Source organism: Eleginops maclovinus, chromosome 18 (genome assembly GCF_036324505.1).
Source record: "Eleginops maclovinus isolate JMC-PN-2008 ecotype Puerto Natales chromosome 18, JC_Emac_rtc_rv5, whole genome shotgun sequence".
NCBI lineage: Eukaryota > Metazoa > Chordata > Actinopteri > Perciformes > Eleginopidae > Eleginops > Eleginops maclovinus.
In genome coordinates this window covers 9,392,505-9,409,536 of record NC_086366.1, presented here as the reverse complement: position 1 = coordinate 9,409,536, position 17,032 = coordinate 9,392,505, and the positions used below count along the sequence as shown (strand labels likewise).

General features: G+C 40.0%; 1 protein-coding gene across 2 annotated transcripts; it reads left to right on the top strand.

Moving 5' to 3' along the window:
* The first annotated feature begins 1,388 nt into the window (after positions 1-1,388).
* cul3b (cullin 3b) lies at positions 1,389-16,163 on the top strand. 2 transcript variants are annotated; one of them, XM_063907336.1, is made up of 16 exons: positions 1,389-1,659; positions 3,555-3,752; positions 6,602-6,715; positions 7,776-7,936; positions 8,453-8,567; positions 8,775-9,003; positions 9,462-9,607; positions 10,248-10,424; positions 11,041-11,211; positions 11,538-11,645; positions 12,122-12,246; positions 12,896-12,992; positions 13,433-13,567; positions 13,785-13,971; positions 14,619-14,764; positions 14,943-16,163. In XM_063907336.1, the coding sequence occupies exons 1-16, from the start codon at positions 1,597-1,599 to the stop codon at positions 15,072-15,074; spliced, it is 2,304 nt and encodes a 767-aa protein (XP_063763406.1). In that variant the 5' UTR covers positions 1,389-1,596; the 3' UTR covers positions 15,075-16,163. The 2 variants fall into 2 exon arrangements, with proteins under 2 accessions (XP_063763406.1, XP_063763407.1); XM_063907337.1 differs by having other exon boundaries at positions 1,390-1,659; positions 13,436-13,567.
* The last annotated feature ends 869 nt before the right edge of the window (positions 16,164-17,032 follow it).

Sequence of the window (17,032 nt, the reverse complement as noted above, 5' to 3'; positions counted from 1 at the left end):
AGTCATCACAGTGGCATCTTTGTTGATCCTGTTGGCCTGTCCCACATACTGATACTGTATAAGCATGGCTGGATTACCACACTGGAGGCCCTGGGGCAAAAATCTACTACAGTCCACTACTCCCCCCTCCCCCTGCAAACAGCAACATCTCTTCTCCACATTCTGCATATCGTATGAAGAACATTATAATAACTTGATTGTACAGTCTCTGACGCTTTCCTTAGCATGAGGCCCAAGTGAGTACAAGAATATAATGTTTTGCGCTCTTAAAACAAAGCAACTGACGTAAAAATAAATCAAATAGAAATGTGTTTAGGAACATGCATCACTAATCTGATGTCATGCCTAAAATACACATCGGTGTTTAATCAAATCAACCCCATTTTAGGGGACAAACCTTGCCATTAACTAAGCTTTTTATTTTTTATTTAAAGCAATACATTTGGTTTATACATTTAAATCAGTTTGAGGGTATTGCACTTTGAATAATAACATTTAAATCCTCTATTGGTGTTTTATTTTACTCGTGAATTTGACATTGGATGAAGCATTCTGCATGAGGACATTGCATCAACATTCAAATGATGCAATCAATTTGAAATAATCTTAATTCAGTAATAGGCTATTAGTTATTCTGAAAATGGCTATTCTGCATAACGAGTACATTTACTTATGGTAGCCTAGGCCTACTTTATATGTTGATGCAAGTATGTAGGCCTTAATAGTCCCTTGAACCACTAAATAAAAAAGGCATCAATAATGTTCATGCAGGCCTACTTTATTCATCTCGTGGTGGAATTCACAGGCAATGCACCGTAGACCTCATAGAGTATGCTGCTGGTCAACATGAGTTTAACAGATGCAACATTTAAATGATGCAATCAATGTGTATCTTGATTCAGTAATAACTTATTCTGAAAAGGGCTATTGTGCTTAACACTTACTTTTACTTATTGTAGCTTTGGCAAACTTTATTTTGATAAAAGTATATACCTACCTACCAACTTCACTAACACTTTGAATGCATTTTAGTTGTAACTTAACTCTTTTTCTACTCTTTTTGGTATTAGGCCTAAACATTGTATTGAACCATTTTTTCAGAGACTTTCAAAAAAATGTGTGAATGATATATTTTGCTAAAATAATCAAATTACTGAATACCAAATTCTTTTTTATGTTAAAACCGGAATATTTTAGCTCATTGTAAATTAACCAATACTGGAAATAATCCCACAGTGTTTGAACTATAGTGCAGGAATAGAGAATATGTTCTAGTGTTTCAATATCTGAGTAAAAAAAATATCATATATTTAAAGTACCTAGGTGCAAGTAAAGTTGAGAACCCGAATGACTACTTTCTCGCGTGACTTTGAGTACGTGAGCTCTGCGCAATGAGAACTGCAGGTAGTCCGCCATTGCTGTGTGAACAACTATCTGATTTGGCGTTTGGCTGTCAACAATAAACTTGCGGTGGTCGGGACGCGGAGCTACGAGGTCGAGTGAAAGCTCGTCGGTTTCTCCATAAACCAGTAGTAACCCCCGTCCCTCCCTGGAGAATACTTTCATGTGAATACAGAGCCCACGGACGAGGCAACCATGTCCAATCTCAGCAAAGGCGGCACCAAGAAGGACACCAAAATGAGGATACGGGCCTTTCCTGTAAGTGTTCCCCGCAGTAGGTACTCTGCCCGCCCGCCTGGCGCTGACTCGATCACCGTGGTTTGGGCTGCCGGCTAAATGCTAACAGGCTAACCAGCTGAACAGCAGTTATGACTTGCCTTTCCGTAAACAAAGTGCCGCCGTCAATTCGTAAATCCACCCCAACTCGTGTTTTTTTCAGTTTGGTGGTTACTCCGTGTTAATATATAGTTTAATGAATTACTTTCATTGTATTTCGTGGTTTAACTGCCTCTTAACTCCCCAAACGTTAGCTAGCTGATTGGTTCTGTCGACATAGCCGATGCTAACGTTAGCCCTGACTCTTGACACTTGTTGTTTTGATTGCTTTTGATTTCTCTATCAAATGCATGACGTTGTTGTGGCTGGGCTTTACATTTGAATATCTTTTATGCAGTAAAGTGCCAGCTAGATTACCAACTGTGTGCAAGAAACAAGCAGCAACGTTACTACAGTTGTAGCAGGATGCTAGAACAGCCTGCATCAGTTAACCAACGTTAGTTCTTGGTTTGCATTAAGTGATACGTTAATGCTAGAAGTGAACCTTGTTTCTGTTATTATTCAATAATCAAATTTGTGATTACGGATTATTTTCCTCGTCCACCTGGCACTTCCTTTGTCTGCAAGTCACTGATATACCTAATTTATGAACTGACCTCATTTAGCTGAAATTGAAAATCCAGTCTGTCTGTGAGTAGGACCAAATGCTGGTTTTAGTACTTTTCTATTAGTGATTGAGTTATTTCAGTTTGTGGGACAGTGACCACATAGTTATCTTTGTATTTAAAGAGGAATGTTAGGACCCATGTGAGCCTGTTGAATGGGGCCCTGTCCTGACTGACCTGCTGGTAGAGCAGCATCTTGATATGTGTGTGTGTGTGTGTGTTTGGGCTTGTATGCTGAGAAAGAAAACACACTGTTCCTCCTCACTAGCTGTGTTAGAAAACTATTGGTCCTTGCTGTGGCAGAACAAATAGCTATTGGGATGCCCCCAAGAAGTTTAAAGCTTTCATGTCATTATAATGATAAACAACAGTTGTACTGTGCAGAACCACATGCTTTTTCACACAGTATCTTATAGTGACTGGTACATTTTAAAAAAGCCTGCTCCTACATGTCTTGTTAACCAGCAACTACTAGTTTTAAATCCCTTTTGAAAATGATTGTGAATACAGAAATGCATACTCCTGGTTGAGTCATCGCACAAGTAAATTCATATAGTATACATAACTGCTCCTTATTTTTGTAACACTTACTGACTGCCATAACAAATTAATGATCCTTCTCATAGTGTATAGATATTGGCTTCCCTTTAATGTTAACAATTCTTCATATAAGTACTCTGATCTTCCTAGTCAAAGGTCTTGATCAGACAAAGATTCCTCTGGTTTGGGGTGTGTTATCTTTCTCAAGAACACTTAGGACTAAGACATGGCCGAATTCAAACACAAGACCTTAACGCCTGATAGGGTTAGCACCCATATTGCAACATACTAGGACAATATGTAGTATTTTCTAATCATTATCACAAAGTCACTTAATGTTAGTTGGAAAAAATGTATGAACTTTAAAAACTCAACTATAAATAGAGGTATAATTCACCCATTTTGCTATGTGAATTTATGTAAAAGTCAGCTATTATCTCCTTTTGATGAATTGCAAGTGAGCTGTCATGCTAACAGCTGTCCTTGGAGCTGTCATGATAGAACCATTTGGATGAAAGCTAGCTTTATTCTCATTGACCTGTCCTTCAGGCTTAGTAAACTTGTTCGCTATAATCTGTTCAACACAGATTCAGGATCCAAGGGCTGTAGTGCCATTTATAATCATATGTTTTTGTCATTTTATTCAACCCATTAATGTCTTATCTTTTGTAGATGACGATGGATGAGAAGTACGTCAACAATATCTGGGACCTTCTGAAGAATGCCATCCAGGAGATTCAGAGGAAAAATAACAGCGGGCTGAGCTTTGAGGAACTGTACAGGAACGCCTACACAATGGTGCTACACAAACATGGAGAGAAGCTGTACACCGGCCTGCGGGAGGTCGTCACCGAACACCTTATCAACAAAGTAAGAAAAACACTGATTGCAGGCATTACCAGAAAATCAGGCATGGTTATATTTTATATTTTGGGATTACACAGACAAAGAAATTCCTCCTGTTGTAAACCCATGATTCATTCCTTTAATGCTCTTAAAACCAGAAGAAATTGAGCAAGAAAATGTTCTTCTTTACTTTTCAAAGGAAATTATATTACACAGAGTTTCACCTATTGCTCATTAGCCAGATTCTTAAAATCAGTAGCTACACATTGATCGCAGAATGAATGAAACTTGAATTATGCCCTGTTTTTGACGTATTTAAATGATATGACTATTCCACTCAAGTGTGTCTTAAATCATCATTAGGTACTTGCCCTAATGATACTCATGGGAAAATCGTAGACTAGATCTTGATCAGAAAATTGCAATGTCATGTTGGAACAGTTTGAGTTTTTGTTAGTTTTAATTGATATTTGAAGCCGGATTTAAGATGGACAGCCTCTTTCAGTAGCTTGGTGCTAAACTGAGTCTTTCATTAGCTTCATATTTAGATTCATAAGGCTTAGGCTGTGTGGCCCCTTTGCAAAAAAACAAAGGTTATTACCAGGAAACTTAAGCTCTTTGCATTCATGGGCGGCTTTTTGAGAGTAAAATGAAGTGAATGCAATTTCATGTGGTTTTATCTCTTCTCTTGTAAAACTCTCGAAGGATCACTCAGAACTCCTTAAGACACGTTCCCCATTTCTGTGACATGCAAATAAGTGCCCAGATTTGTTTGTACGGTCCTAAAGATGCAATTTCGTTCTGGATTTTCAGCTTCACATGGCTTTTCGTCGGTGTGCTATTCTTTCATAAAACAGGGTTTGCTTTGTGTTTTACAAGTGCAGCATGTCCTTGAATAGCCTGCCTGCAGATATTCATTGTAAGTGTATGTCTAGAGATGTCAAGTGTTCGTCAATTAGATTATTCTGAGCACTCTGTTTTATGAGAAAAAAAAACATTTAAGATAAGATAAACCTTTATTGATCCCCAAAGGGAAATTCTGGTGTCTTAGCAGCAACAGGGGTGGAACACAGGATAGGATAGATATGAATTCACACAAAGACCAATAATAATAGAAATAAAGAAATGCAAGAATGAAACAATTTGAAAAATATTTATAAATAATAGTGACAGTAAAGTTTGATAGTGCGAGTGCAACTATGTACATTACGGTGAAGTCATGACAGTAAAGGTAGTTAGGAGTTTTAGGAGGGGGTAAATATATCGTGCAGCCACAATGAGTGTCTGAGGCGCTTCGTGTGTGCAGAGGAGGGATGAGTCTGTGGCTGAACGTGCTCCTCATCCTCACTAGCTCTGCATGGAGGGGCTGGCAGGGGTTCCCAGGATAGAGTCCAGCTTTCTCCTTGTCCTCCCCTCAGCCACCTCCTCCAGATTTGCACGAGGGACGGCAATGCAAGGTTGATCCCGAAACTATGAGATTTGCATTTTTTGCCGAGAAGTGAGAGACAAGTCTCCCCGAGCTGTAACATGTTTTTGTTGCATTTAAATAGTGGGAATGTAACTTTTGCTACTGTGCTGCTTGCAGTGTGCAGACACCAGTGAGCAATATTTCAACACCCAGCTGTTAAATACCCGCCCAATTAAACAGACATTCTCAAATTGGCAGGATTAGTAAATTAGCAGTCAGGGAAAGTCAACAAGCAGGAGATCAAAGATGAGAGAGCCGACACCTGAGCGTGTTTTTATTTTATAATAATGATCCAGATGTCCCTTTCAAGAAGCATTTCAACTTGTTGGATATTGGAAAATGATTTCTTCTATGCAACTCTACTTCTCAAATTGAAAAATATTATTAAGGCCTAATAGTTGCTAGAATTAAGAGATATTAACATAAGCATTTGGAGAAAAAAAGCTTTCTTTGATATGTTTTTAAACTCTCAGTTCAATTTGCTGCTGAACAACAAGCAGGCGGTCAGAGCAGCCCGTGTATTTTGAAGCCAACATAAAAGAAGTGACCTACAAATCAACCTATCTACTGCAGCTCATCTACGGCCAAACTGTTCAAAATATCAAGTCCCTTTTTTTCTCCTACGAAACGGCCTGCATATTACAGATAATTTCTCTCTCACTGTTCCCTCTGTGACACCAAAAACATTGCAACAACCGTATACACAGATTTCTCTGGATGGACTGTAACGCATCTGTGCCCATGTGCAGAGATGATAATAGAAACATGTGCTTGAGGGTTATGAATTAAAACAGCTGTGAAGACTCTGTCTGGAAATTGTGTAACTACATATATCATTTATATAAATCTCCCCGCTGTGGGACTAATAAAGGATTTCTGATTCTTTCAACAAAGATGAAAATGTATATTGATGTAACACACATACGTATTTGATTCAAAGGCACATTCAGATGTATGCATTAACTTCCATCTTGCACCTCAACATTTGATCTGGCTGTGAATAGTAAACGATGTGCAACAGTTAGTAAGCGTGTGAGGTTTGATCTTGTGTGTTTGTGAGAGCAGAGGGGATACTTAATCATCTCAGTCTAGAAGAAGAAAAAGAGGAGGGCGGTGTGCCCTTAAGAAACGTACTCTACAGAGACGTGTACAATGCTGAGTCACACTGCAGTGTGACTATTATCAAGCCTGTTTTCCTCACTAGTAGAAATAACGAAGTGCCTGAGAAGAATCACAATACAAGTCTGCATTTACAAGGAATCACACTTAGAAATGTGTCAGCTTTCCACTCTCAAACACGCTTTCAAGTGTCCTGTCCTTGGTCGGGCGTTGTGTTCTGTCTCTAACAGTACAGAACGTGTTGTAGTAAGCCCGCCTCATGCTTATGTGTTTGTCTCCCTGAAAGGTACGAGAAGATGTCCTCAACTCCCTAAACAATAACTTCCTTCAAACCCTAAATCAGGCCTGGAATGACCATCAAACAGCGATGGTGATGATCAGAGACATCCTGATGTATATGGTGAGTAGCTGACACAGCTTAATGACCGCACACATCACTGAGGAGAACGACACTTATTTTTGAAAAGGCGTCAGTGACACCTGAGGTGCTTTTCATTCTCGTGTGCTCTGACTAAAGGGAGAATGTCACGTGGGGGCAGCTTCAGGTCAACATGCACATTTGGAGAAGCAAATAAAGATTAATTGGTTGAGTCACAGCCAAAGGGAAAAACTAATACATGTAATACTTTGTTTGTATGTATGGTTGTAACTACTGTGGTTACCACAGTAACAAAGGATGTGTGTGACCGATCCACACCTGTAACATGGATTTAATGGATTCCGCATCCGTGACTAATTGACAGCCTGTTACTAAGACATGACTAACCTGTTTTCTGAAGACGCCTGCCTCCGCCTCAGACTACAGGTCTATGCAGGACTGAAGTATGTGTAGTAGGATTGGAAATAGTGCGTAAACACCATAGACTGTCATATTTTCAATCGTATAAACACAGAAGCATGAATGTTATTACAAATAGTGTGTCAGCATTGATGAACAGTCACTGAAGAATGAATAACATCGGCTTTAGATCGTATCTATTTGATCTGGCAATACTTAAGTGAGCTGATGAAAAATATCATGTACACGTTAAAGACTTTTAACCGCCTAAAAGCAGCATTTATTTTAGAAAATAATCGTGCTGGTCGATGGGATCGGTAAGAATGCAACTTACTGGACAAAATTGTGGTCAGACATATTCGGTGTTTATAATTGAGTCTGACACCAATTTGATTCAGAAGGCTTTATAACGAATGATAGTGTCAAGGCATGCAGATTTATATTTTATTGAGAAATTCCAGCCTGCATAACCGAGGAGCGCACCCACAGGTTTACTGTTTGTACCAAAGCACTCCTGCAACGGTTGGGGATCGTTTTGTGAAATCCCCGCTGTCAAACATTCTTTGTTTTTGTGTTATGTCTCTGCGCGTACTACGTGCCTTGAGTGATTAGATTTCAATGCCTCCTCAGTGCCTTTTGGGTTTCTTCCATAACATTTCCTCTCTGTGTTTCTGTGCCACAGGACCGGGTGTACGTTCAGCAGAACAATGTAGAGAACGTCTACAACCTGGGTCTTATCATCTTTAGGGATCAAGTGGTCCGGTATGGCTGCATCAGAGACCACCTCCGACAGACGCTGCTGGACATGATCGCACGCGAGAGGAAAGGGGAGGTGGTGGACAGGTATCCAAAGACACACACTTGATTGATTGCTTGAGGACATATTTAATTGCAGTTGCTGATCAAGTGGGATGAAGATGTAATCCAGATTCTTCGTATTTAGCTAGGGAAGTTGTTGATTCATTGAAGGGTATACAATGAAACAGCTGTGGGAAACTGTGTTTAAAGGAAAAGCCCCTAGCTTTGTTGTGTGTGTGTGTGTGTGTGTGTGTGTGTGTGTGTGTGTGTGTGTGTGTGTGTGTGTGTGTGTGTGTGTGTGTGTGTGTGTGTGTGTGTGTGTGTGTGTGTGTGTGTGTGTGTGTGTGTGTGTGTGTGTGTGTGTGTGTGTGTGTGTGTGTGTGTGTGTGTGTGTGTGTGTGTGTGTGTGTGTGTAATGAAACAGATGATCGAAAGTATGTTGACAGCCATAATTAGTGTGAAATGAGCTTTCAGAATCTGTGTTTGCTTGGTTTGCTTTTGTTCTCCTTTTTCATTTGTGATTGTGCCTTCAACACTTGTCCTGCGTCTCCTCTTCCCCAGGGGGGCCATTAGAAACGCCTGCCAGATGTTAATGATCCTCGGCCTCGAAGGGAGATCTGTTTATGAAGAAGACTTTGAGGCACCGTTTTTAGAAATGTCTGCAGAATTTTTCCAGGTTTGTGGGCCAACGTCATTCCCCTGACTGTTCATTGTTTATCTTTCTATCTGGATGCCAATTATCCTAACAGTGAAAATGCAGATGATTCTCAAAACATCCGTGCCATGTAGAACTGTATTTACTGTATCACAAGGAGCCCAAATTGTGAAGCAGTGCAAAAAAGTTTGAGAGAAATGTCAAGAAGTCTTTCTTGTTTACGCTCAGATGGAGAGCCAAAAGTTCCTCGCAGAAAACAGTGCCAGTGTGTACATTAAGAAGGTGGAAGCCAGAATCAATGAGGAGATTGAGCGGGTGATGCACTGCCTGGATAAATCCACAGAAGAGCCGATCGTCAAGGTGGTGGAGCGGGAGCTCATCTCCAAACACATGAAGACAATCGTAGAGATGGAGAACTCTGGCCTGGTGCACATGCTCAAAAACGGCAAGACGGACGGTAAGAGAGCTGCTGTCATCCTCCACTGAGGCTTCATGTTTTAAGCATTTGTGTTTAGTTTAGTTTATTTATTTAAGTCTTATTTAAGTGTAGTTAATTATGCAGATTTGATGTGTCACTCAAAAGACGGAAACGGAAATCCCCAATGCTCTTTGATAAGATGTTAGTGTCAGGGATATACTACTAATTCACTAGATCAGTAATTCAGTTGAAACGTCTCTTTGCTCCCGTCAGATTTGAGAACATATGATGAATGTCACTTTTATGATGAAATTTAGAGGAATTGCTGTAGCTTCAGTGATGCTTTCAGAAAGTGTTCTTTCAGTACTCTCAGAGGTATTTTAGTTCCCTCTGCACTAATAAGCCTCCTCCTTCTCAGCTACTCAGTCCTTTCCAGTTAGTAGCAGTGGATTTCTAATGTGTGTGCTCGTGTGTTTATTCGTGCATGTCCATCACAGATTTGGCGTGCATGTACAAGCTGTTCAGCCGGGTCCCCAATGGGCTGAAGACCATGTGCGAGTGTATGAGCTCGTACCTGCGGGAGCAAGGGAAAGCTCTCGTGTCAGAGGAGGGAGAGGGAAAGAACCCTGTAGACTACATCCAGGTAAGCATCGTCAGACTGCAGGGATGTTGGGGCTCAGTCTGGTGAATCTGCATTCACATGTTGTATAACTCCCAATGAAGAGAAAAGGATAGAGGCAGATCTCATTGAGCACACGCTCTGTTTGAGCCCGCTGATACTTTCCTACCACATATATTTTATGTGAATCAGAGAGATCTAAGCTTGTTAGACATCATGGAGTCACTTCTAGTGGCTCTGCACGCTTTAGCACACTGTTGCGTGCCAAGCCTTGACCATAATGCAATTCCCTAGCCTCCCAGCCGAGGATAACTGCTGTGACCCTTTGCGTTTGTGGCCACAAGCCATAATGGTCTCTGCCCTAAACCACATGCGTCTTTTCACTTTACGGAGTAACATGCAAAGTCTTCAGGCCGCTGGAGAGAGAAGGCGTTTTTATATTTTAGTCTCGTTCATCTCTGTGCTTTTGAAGCTCCTGTGTGGAACTGCCTTGGTGGTTTTTTAGTTCCACTCCTACGTTACTGTTTTTCCTCTCATCTCAGTGATACAGCCTGACTCTGTGTTGGTTATACCGGTGTTGGGAGATATAATTGCTGTGTAAAGCCACTACTAAAGCAAGCGGCTGCTGTTTCATCCCTAATCATCTCCGTCTCCTCTGCTTCAGGGTTTGCTGGACCTGAAGTCGCGCTTTGACCGCTTCCTCCTGGAGTCCTTCAATAATGACCGGCTCTTCAAACAAACTATCGCGGGTGACTTTGAATACTTCCTTAACCTGAACTCCCGCTCGCCTGAGTACCTCTCACTCTTCATTGACGACAAACTGAAGAAAGGAGTAAAAGGGGTGAGCCCTTTAATGGATGCATACTCTTATTGCAGGAAAAGACACAGATGTTATTGGCCTGCTTATCCCGTATCTGAAACCACACTGTCTAATATAGATATCCTGATACGAGACTAGGTATCATCTTAGAACTTGGATATCCTAATAGCGAGTTTCTTTTCATTGTTTTAATGGTTCTTTTTAAAGTAAAGTGATGTAATTTTGGAAGAGGCCTGAATATTATAGCAGTTCTATTATTATTATTCATATACCCACTTAGTGATTAATTTATAATTACTCAAATGTCTTATTGTAGAAATCATTTGTAAAAGCATCAACCCTACAATATAACCACAATATCTTTATAGCGGTATTTGGTCAAAAATATTTGTCATAAATGTTGCAATATATCTGTTTATCACGTCCAGCTTTACACATTGCAACATAAAATAGTTTGGATTTAATGCCAAACAAGCAATGCGGTAGCTTATGTCCTTTATTTTATATAAGTCAGTCATTTCCTAATCATTTGGAATACGTAATAGCTTGCTGGGTGTGAAAAGCAACATAGTGAAGGGGGTTTATCCAAATATTGACTCTGTTTATGACCTTCCTATGTGTTCTGTTTTCCGTCCAGCTGACAGAGCAGGAAGTGGAGTCCATACTGGACAAGGCCATGGTGCTGTTCCGCTTCATGCAAGAGAAGGACGTGTTTGAGAGGTACTACAAGCAGCACCTCGCGCGCAGGCTGCTCACCAACAAGAGCGTCTCTGACGACTCAGAGAAGAACATGATCTCAAAGCTCAAGGTGAGTGGGGGTGTGATATTATGTTTTGTAGCTTCAAATAGGGAGATTCAAGCCTTCTGACTCCTCCAACGATGAGAACCAGTTATCCGTCTCCAGTGGTTTAGTACGTTGTTTTCATTGACTTTTCCTGGGAGTCACCTGATACTAAAACTAGCTTTTTCAAGTCAATATGTACACTGCAAAAGAAGTTTCGATAGAGGAAGCATACAGGAAATGGGCTGTATCCTCTGTGACAAAGATTTGATGACCACTATATGAGTGTTGATTTAACTTAAACAGCTTTTGATGAACTAAATGTAATCTTCCTTCTCTTCCTCATCACTCAGACCGAGTGCGGCTGTCAGTTCACCTCTAAACTCGAGGGCATGTTCCGGGATATGAGCATCTCCAACACCACCATGGATGAGTTTAGACAACATCTACAGACGACCGGGGTGAGGAGACACTGCACGCCACGACTCATTCTCTCAGAATAATGAGCCCGTTTGCTCTGTGTAATCAGTGCACGGCTGCTTAAGTGGCTGAACACTGCTGGGTTCCTCCGTTACATAACTTCAATTATGCACTTAACTATCCATATCCTGGGAATACATGGTGCTAATTTCTGGATTGTGCTGTGCTGTCACGTGGCTTTTGATCGTCGTTTCTGATCGTCACTGTAGTTTGTGAGAGCTAGTGTTACTAATGTGAGAAATCCAATTATTGAACTTTACATAATGCAATATTAATTTTTGTGCAACTGTGATCTGTTTCAGATTAAAACACATATGTAATTAGTTTGTGTAAATAGCCTCAAATAATAAAGTTATGCAATTGCACCAATTAAAAGTCAGTGTATGATAGCAGTGGACTTGAAGGTGTCGGTACATCAGAAACCTTTTCGAGCATCCTGTGTTTATTCTACCTTCAGGTGTCACTCGGAGGGGTTGACCTCACTGTAAGAGTCCTGACCACGGGATACTGGCCAACACAATCAGCAACACCCAAGTGCAACATCCCCCCTTCCCCAAGACATGCGTTTGAAGTATTTAGAAGGTAAGTCGGTGTTACACTCTGAATGTATTATAATGTACATATGAAGTCCTCTGTGTCAGCACTCTGTGTTCGGATCGGGTGATTCTGAAATGTGTGATCCAAAAGGAAGAATCTTACTGAGCCACTTTATATTTAGTGACAAACCCTCGTTGGTTCCTTCTAGTTTCTTGATGATGTAAGCTTGTTTATTTCTATAAAAAGGAATATTATTGAAGACGCTATGCTTTTTTGTCATGATCTTCTTCTCAGGGGTATTCTATTTAAGTTTAAAGAGTCTGTACACACTCTGTAGGCAGGAATTAGCCGGGTCAGCTGAATCATGCTGTCATCTCTTTATCTCACAGCTCCCTCACGCTTTTCTTCTCTCTAGCGACCATAAATGCTCGGTAAACGATTGAATTGATTGTATCAGCTGAGGGAAGCTGCTACCATAACAACTGCATGTGTATTTTATAGCTGCTACAACGAGAAATGATTTATTCTCATGAGTGTATCACAAATAAGTCATGGGTTTAGATAGAACCGTCTCTTGTGTTTGGGGTGTAACTGTGGTCCAACATGATGCCCATCACAGGACCTGGTACAGAAAACTTTATCCCTTTTTAGTTGGATTGATTGTGGTTACCCCCCCCCCCCCCTTTGCTCGTAGGTTTTATCTTGGTAAGCACAGCGGCAGACAACTCACACTGCAGCACCACATGGGCTCTGCAGATCTAAACGCCACTTTCTACGGTGCCATCAAAAAGGTTTGTATCTCCTCAGACGGATCAGCAGTTCAAATATTGCCTTTGTGCTAAAGAACAGTTAACCTAACAGTTTACATGCTTTACACACAGAAAATCTATAGTGTCATGTGAATACAAAAAATAACACAGCGACTTAGTTTGCCAAGAATTGTCAAGAGGGCAGTTTTCCAAAGTTTGAGATTTAGACTTTTATTTCTCAAAGCAAATAACACACCTCAAAGAGGAATGGCACAACTAAGTGTGTTTGAATTTTACTGGGATGAAAACATTTCAAGTAAATTGGTACTAGTAGATTGTCAAGTTATTTCGTTTAGTGGTACATTTATCTGTTGTTTTTGTTCTGGTTTAGGTTACTTGAGTGACAAGGACATGTATCATTTCTTGTGCAATTCTGAATCGAGATCTTAGTTTGTGATCTTTTTCCCCGACTTTGCCAAAAGGAGGATGGTTCAGAGGTCGGCGTGGGAGGAGCCCAGGTAACCGGCTCCAACACCAGGAAGCACATCCTGCAGGTCTCCACCTTCCAGATGACAATCCTCATGCTCTTCAACAACAGAGACAAGTCTGTCTTTGAGGTACACGATTCATTACGTTACTGTACTGCACAATGAAGCATTGTGTAGTTTCACAAAAAATCGCATTGCTGTGCAGAAAAGACAATCAACCTGTTGGTTAAGGGTGGGCAATTTCAGCTGGAAAAGTCACATTTAAAACACATTTTTCAGGGTTTTTTCCGTGACGACTTGGTTATTGTTTTTTCATGCTCCCAAATTTGATCTTTCCGCTCTGTAGGAGATCCAGCAGGAGACGGACATCCCAGAGAGGGAGCTTGTGCGAGCGCTGCAGTCTCTAGCCTGCGGGAAGCCCACTCAGAGAGTTCTCACCAAGGAGCCCAAGTCCAAGGAGATCGAGAATGGCCACGTGTTTACAGTCAATGACCAGTTTACCTCCAAACTTCACCGTGTCAAGATCCAGACAGGTACACAAAATCATGATGTTTTATGAGACAAACAACTGTTTTTTCTTTGACTCCACAGCGTGTGTCATTTATTTAGCAGCCTAAAACTACAGAGACAACTGTTGCGAAATTACTCTCAACATTCTATGTTTACATAGTAACACACTGACACTGTCCAACTATTCCTGTGTTAGTGTGAGGGTAAAACATCGCAGCGAAGGTCCATACAGTGATTGCTTGTGTTTAACCACAGTCAATGTTGAATTATGTCTGAAAGTCCTCTACGATGATTTCTTGAGATGAGATGTCCTATGTTCATTTTTTTAAAATAAACTCTTATAGGTTTTATTTGTTGAACATGATCTGCCGCTTCCTACAGACATTGAAGAGTTCATAAAATTGAACCGCGATACTTAAATGCAGCCTTGTAGTCAAGGAAAGGCATTATGTACCATAATATTTTAATGCCATATTCTTATCTTGAGTTATTAAGTAGACAATTAAATGCCTGAGCCAGATCAACCATAGTAAGTATAAGGAAAAACAACTGGAAATGGTCCCTTTCACCTCGTCCAATTATTTGAAGCATTTATGTGGAAAAATCACATGTTGACTTTCAGTAACACTTCTTGTTCTTGCTTTTATTTTCTCTCTTGTGCTCCACTTAGTGGCTGCTAAACAAGGGGAGTCAGACCCGGAGAGGAAGGAGACGCGGCAGAAAGTGGACGATGACAGGAAGCATGAGATCGAAGCTGCTATTGTTCGCATCATGAAGTCCAGGAAGAAGATGCAACACAATGTTCTAGTAGCAGAGGTCAGTCCGCTGAAATTGTTGCATTTGCTCCCCCAGTAGCATATTTCACATTTGCATTGTATTTTCTTTATAGTGAGCAATCTAGTGATTAGGAAACAAGGGCTTACTATAATTTATTTTTAAAGGTTTACTTGTTTTAGTATGATGTACTGATTTTCAGTTTTTGGTGTCTCCACAGGTCACGCAGCAGTTGCGAGCACGATTCCTCCCTAGTCCTGTAGTCATCAAGAAGCGCATTGAAGGACTCATTGAGAGGGAATATTTGGCACGAACACCAGAGGACCGCAAAGTGTACACCTACGTAGCATAAAAACACATGAATTCAATGAAAGCTTAATCCAGTTGAGAGAAACTGAGAGCCTTGTTTTTTTTGTGGACTGCTATGCGTTTGAATGAACTTGGAAGTGCTTTCATCATTGATTCTGGGAAACACTGGGAAGCTTAACCTTTCTTCCATAAAAATGTGTAAAAGAAAAAATAATGCAAAAGATGGAGAGGTTTTCTAGCAATATTAGAGCTCTTCTACTGAGAGAATTGAAAGGAAGGGATCTAGTTTTGTACAAAATCTTGTTCCTTGTGGCCTTTGGAGGGAATCGGGCAAGCCTGTTTGCCAATTAACTACGTGCTGTGGAGGAACGAGCGTAAACATGTTAAAGCTAACATGCGGCTACATGGAGACCAAGAAAACATTTGAATTCACTCCCCCCTGTTTTAAATGTTGATGTCAATGTGTTCTGTTTGTTTTTTGTGGCACATTGGTGGCTGTACAGGTCAACCGACACTCTTGGCCTTCTTCCTCCCAGAGGATTTTAAGTTTAAAGAAGAGGACAAAGTGTTACCTGGTACAGACCTGGTTTACAACAGCAGTCAAAGACATTTTGAGTACTGGAGAAAACATGAAGAGTGCTTAATTTATGTTGAAAATATGTCGTTTTTTTGCGGTTGTTTTAATGTCCAGTTTGAATTGAGTGCACCTCACATAAATGAAATATTTAATGCCATTTTCAATATGTTGGCCAGGTCTGTACTAGTGGTTAGAGATCAAGAGCTGTAGCTTCACGGCATGCTTTTATCTAGTGGATCAACCAGGGGAATACGACACATAAAAGCTCCATAAATGGTGTGTGGTCTCTCATGACACATTTTTCACTTCAGGCCTGCTGTATGTTCGGGCAAAAATATTATCTCCTCTGTTTGAATGGATGGTTCCTTGTGGTGCAGCTTTCAAAGAGGATTATTTTTTTTCTCATTCTGGACTGCATTTTCCTCAGATGGAACCAGTCTAGCACCATGTTTTAATGTGTACAAATTGTAAAATAATTATTGTACTCACTGCAAAGGTGGATTGTACAGGGCCTTGTTTTCATCATATTAAATGTAGATTAAAAAAAATGACGGGATGGGGTTTTCTTTTTTTAACATCTTTTTATGTGAAGCTCTTGCCTCTTTGACCATAATTAAAGCTTAGCTTAGTCTCCACAGGAGGAGCTTTGTAGGCTTTTTCAAGTACATTGTTAACTACATTATTTTAAGACGTTAGTGTATAATTTTCTTTATCTTTAAAGAAAACAAATCCACTTCAAATGTGTTTACACAAAGTGGATTCAACTGTATGGTCTTTCTCTAGGCTGCAGGTCATCTGCACATTGTATTATACTAAGCAGTGTTTCTAATATTTACCCTCTGATATAAATAAGAAAACAATGTTTTAATAAACAACCCATGCACGACAAGCGTATGTCCTTAAAATGACCAATTTGTTGAATCAACATCAATCTAAAACAGTTCCAACAAACTTTAGATTGAAGTGTTAGATGTTAATTATTGATAAAAGTATATTATAAATGGAAAAAATATGTATTTAATATAATCATTTAACGGTTCAAATAAGCCCCCTTTTTTAAAACAAATCTCATAAGAATATATAATGGCCTGCAATAAACAATATATTAGTTAATTATAAAAGTTACAGGATGAAATAGAACTTAATAACAATAAGCTGGGTTTTAAACATGAATCACAATTTCAGTGTCAATTGCATATTATGTTCCTATTTTATAACATACAACATACATGCTACATAGACATTCACTATGAAACAAACAGCTGTTTAACACAGTGGCCTCTCAAGAAGAACAACCAGACATCCTTCGCCACATGCTTCATGATGCCCTTAAACTCTAAATATCTCTTTCACTCAAAATACAATGTTTCAAATATTTTATTTTAATCAAACAGTTTTTTTTTTCAGACATGCACCAAAAAAAA

Coding starts and splice junctions, on each gene's coding strand:
- cul3b (XM_063907336.1), top strand. CDS start 1,597: ATGTCCAATCTCAGCAAAGGCGGCACCAAGAAGGACACCAAAATGAGG. Junction 1,660..3,554: donor TGAGGATACGGGCCTTTCCT/GTAAGTGTTCCC, acceptor TATCTTTTGTAG/ATGACGATGGATGAGAAGTA. Junction 12,993..13,432: donor TCTACGGTGCCATCAAAAAG/GTTTGTATCTCC, acceptor CTTTGCCAAAAG/GAGGATGGTTCAGAGGTCGG.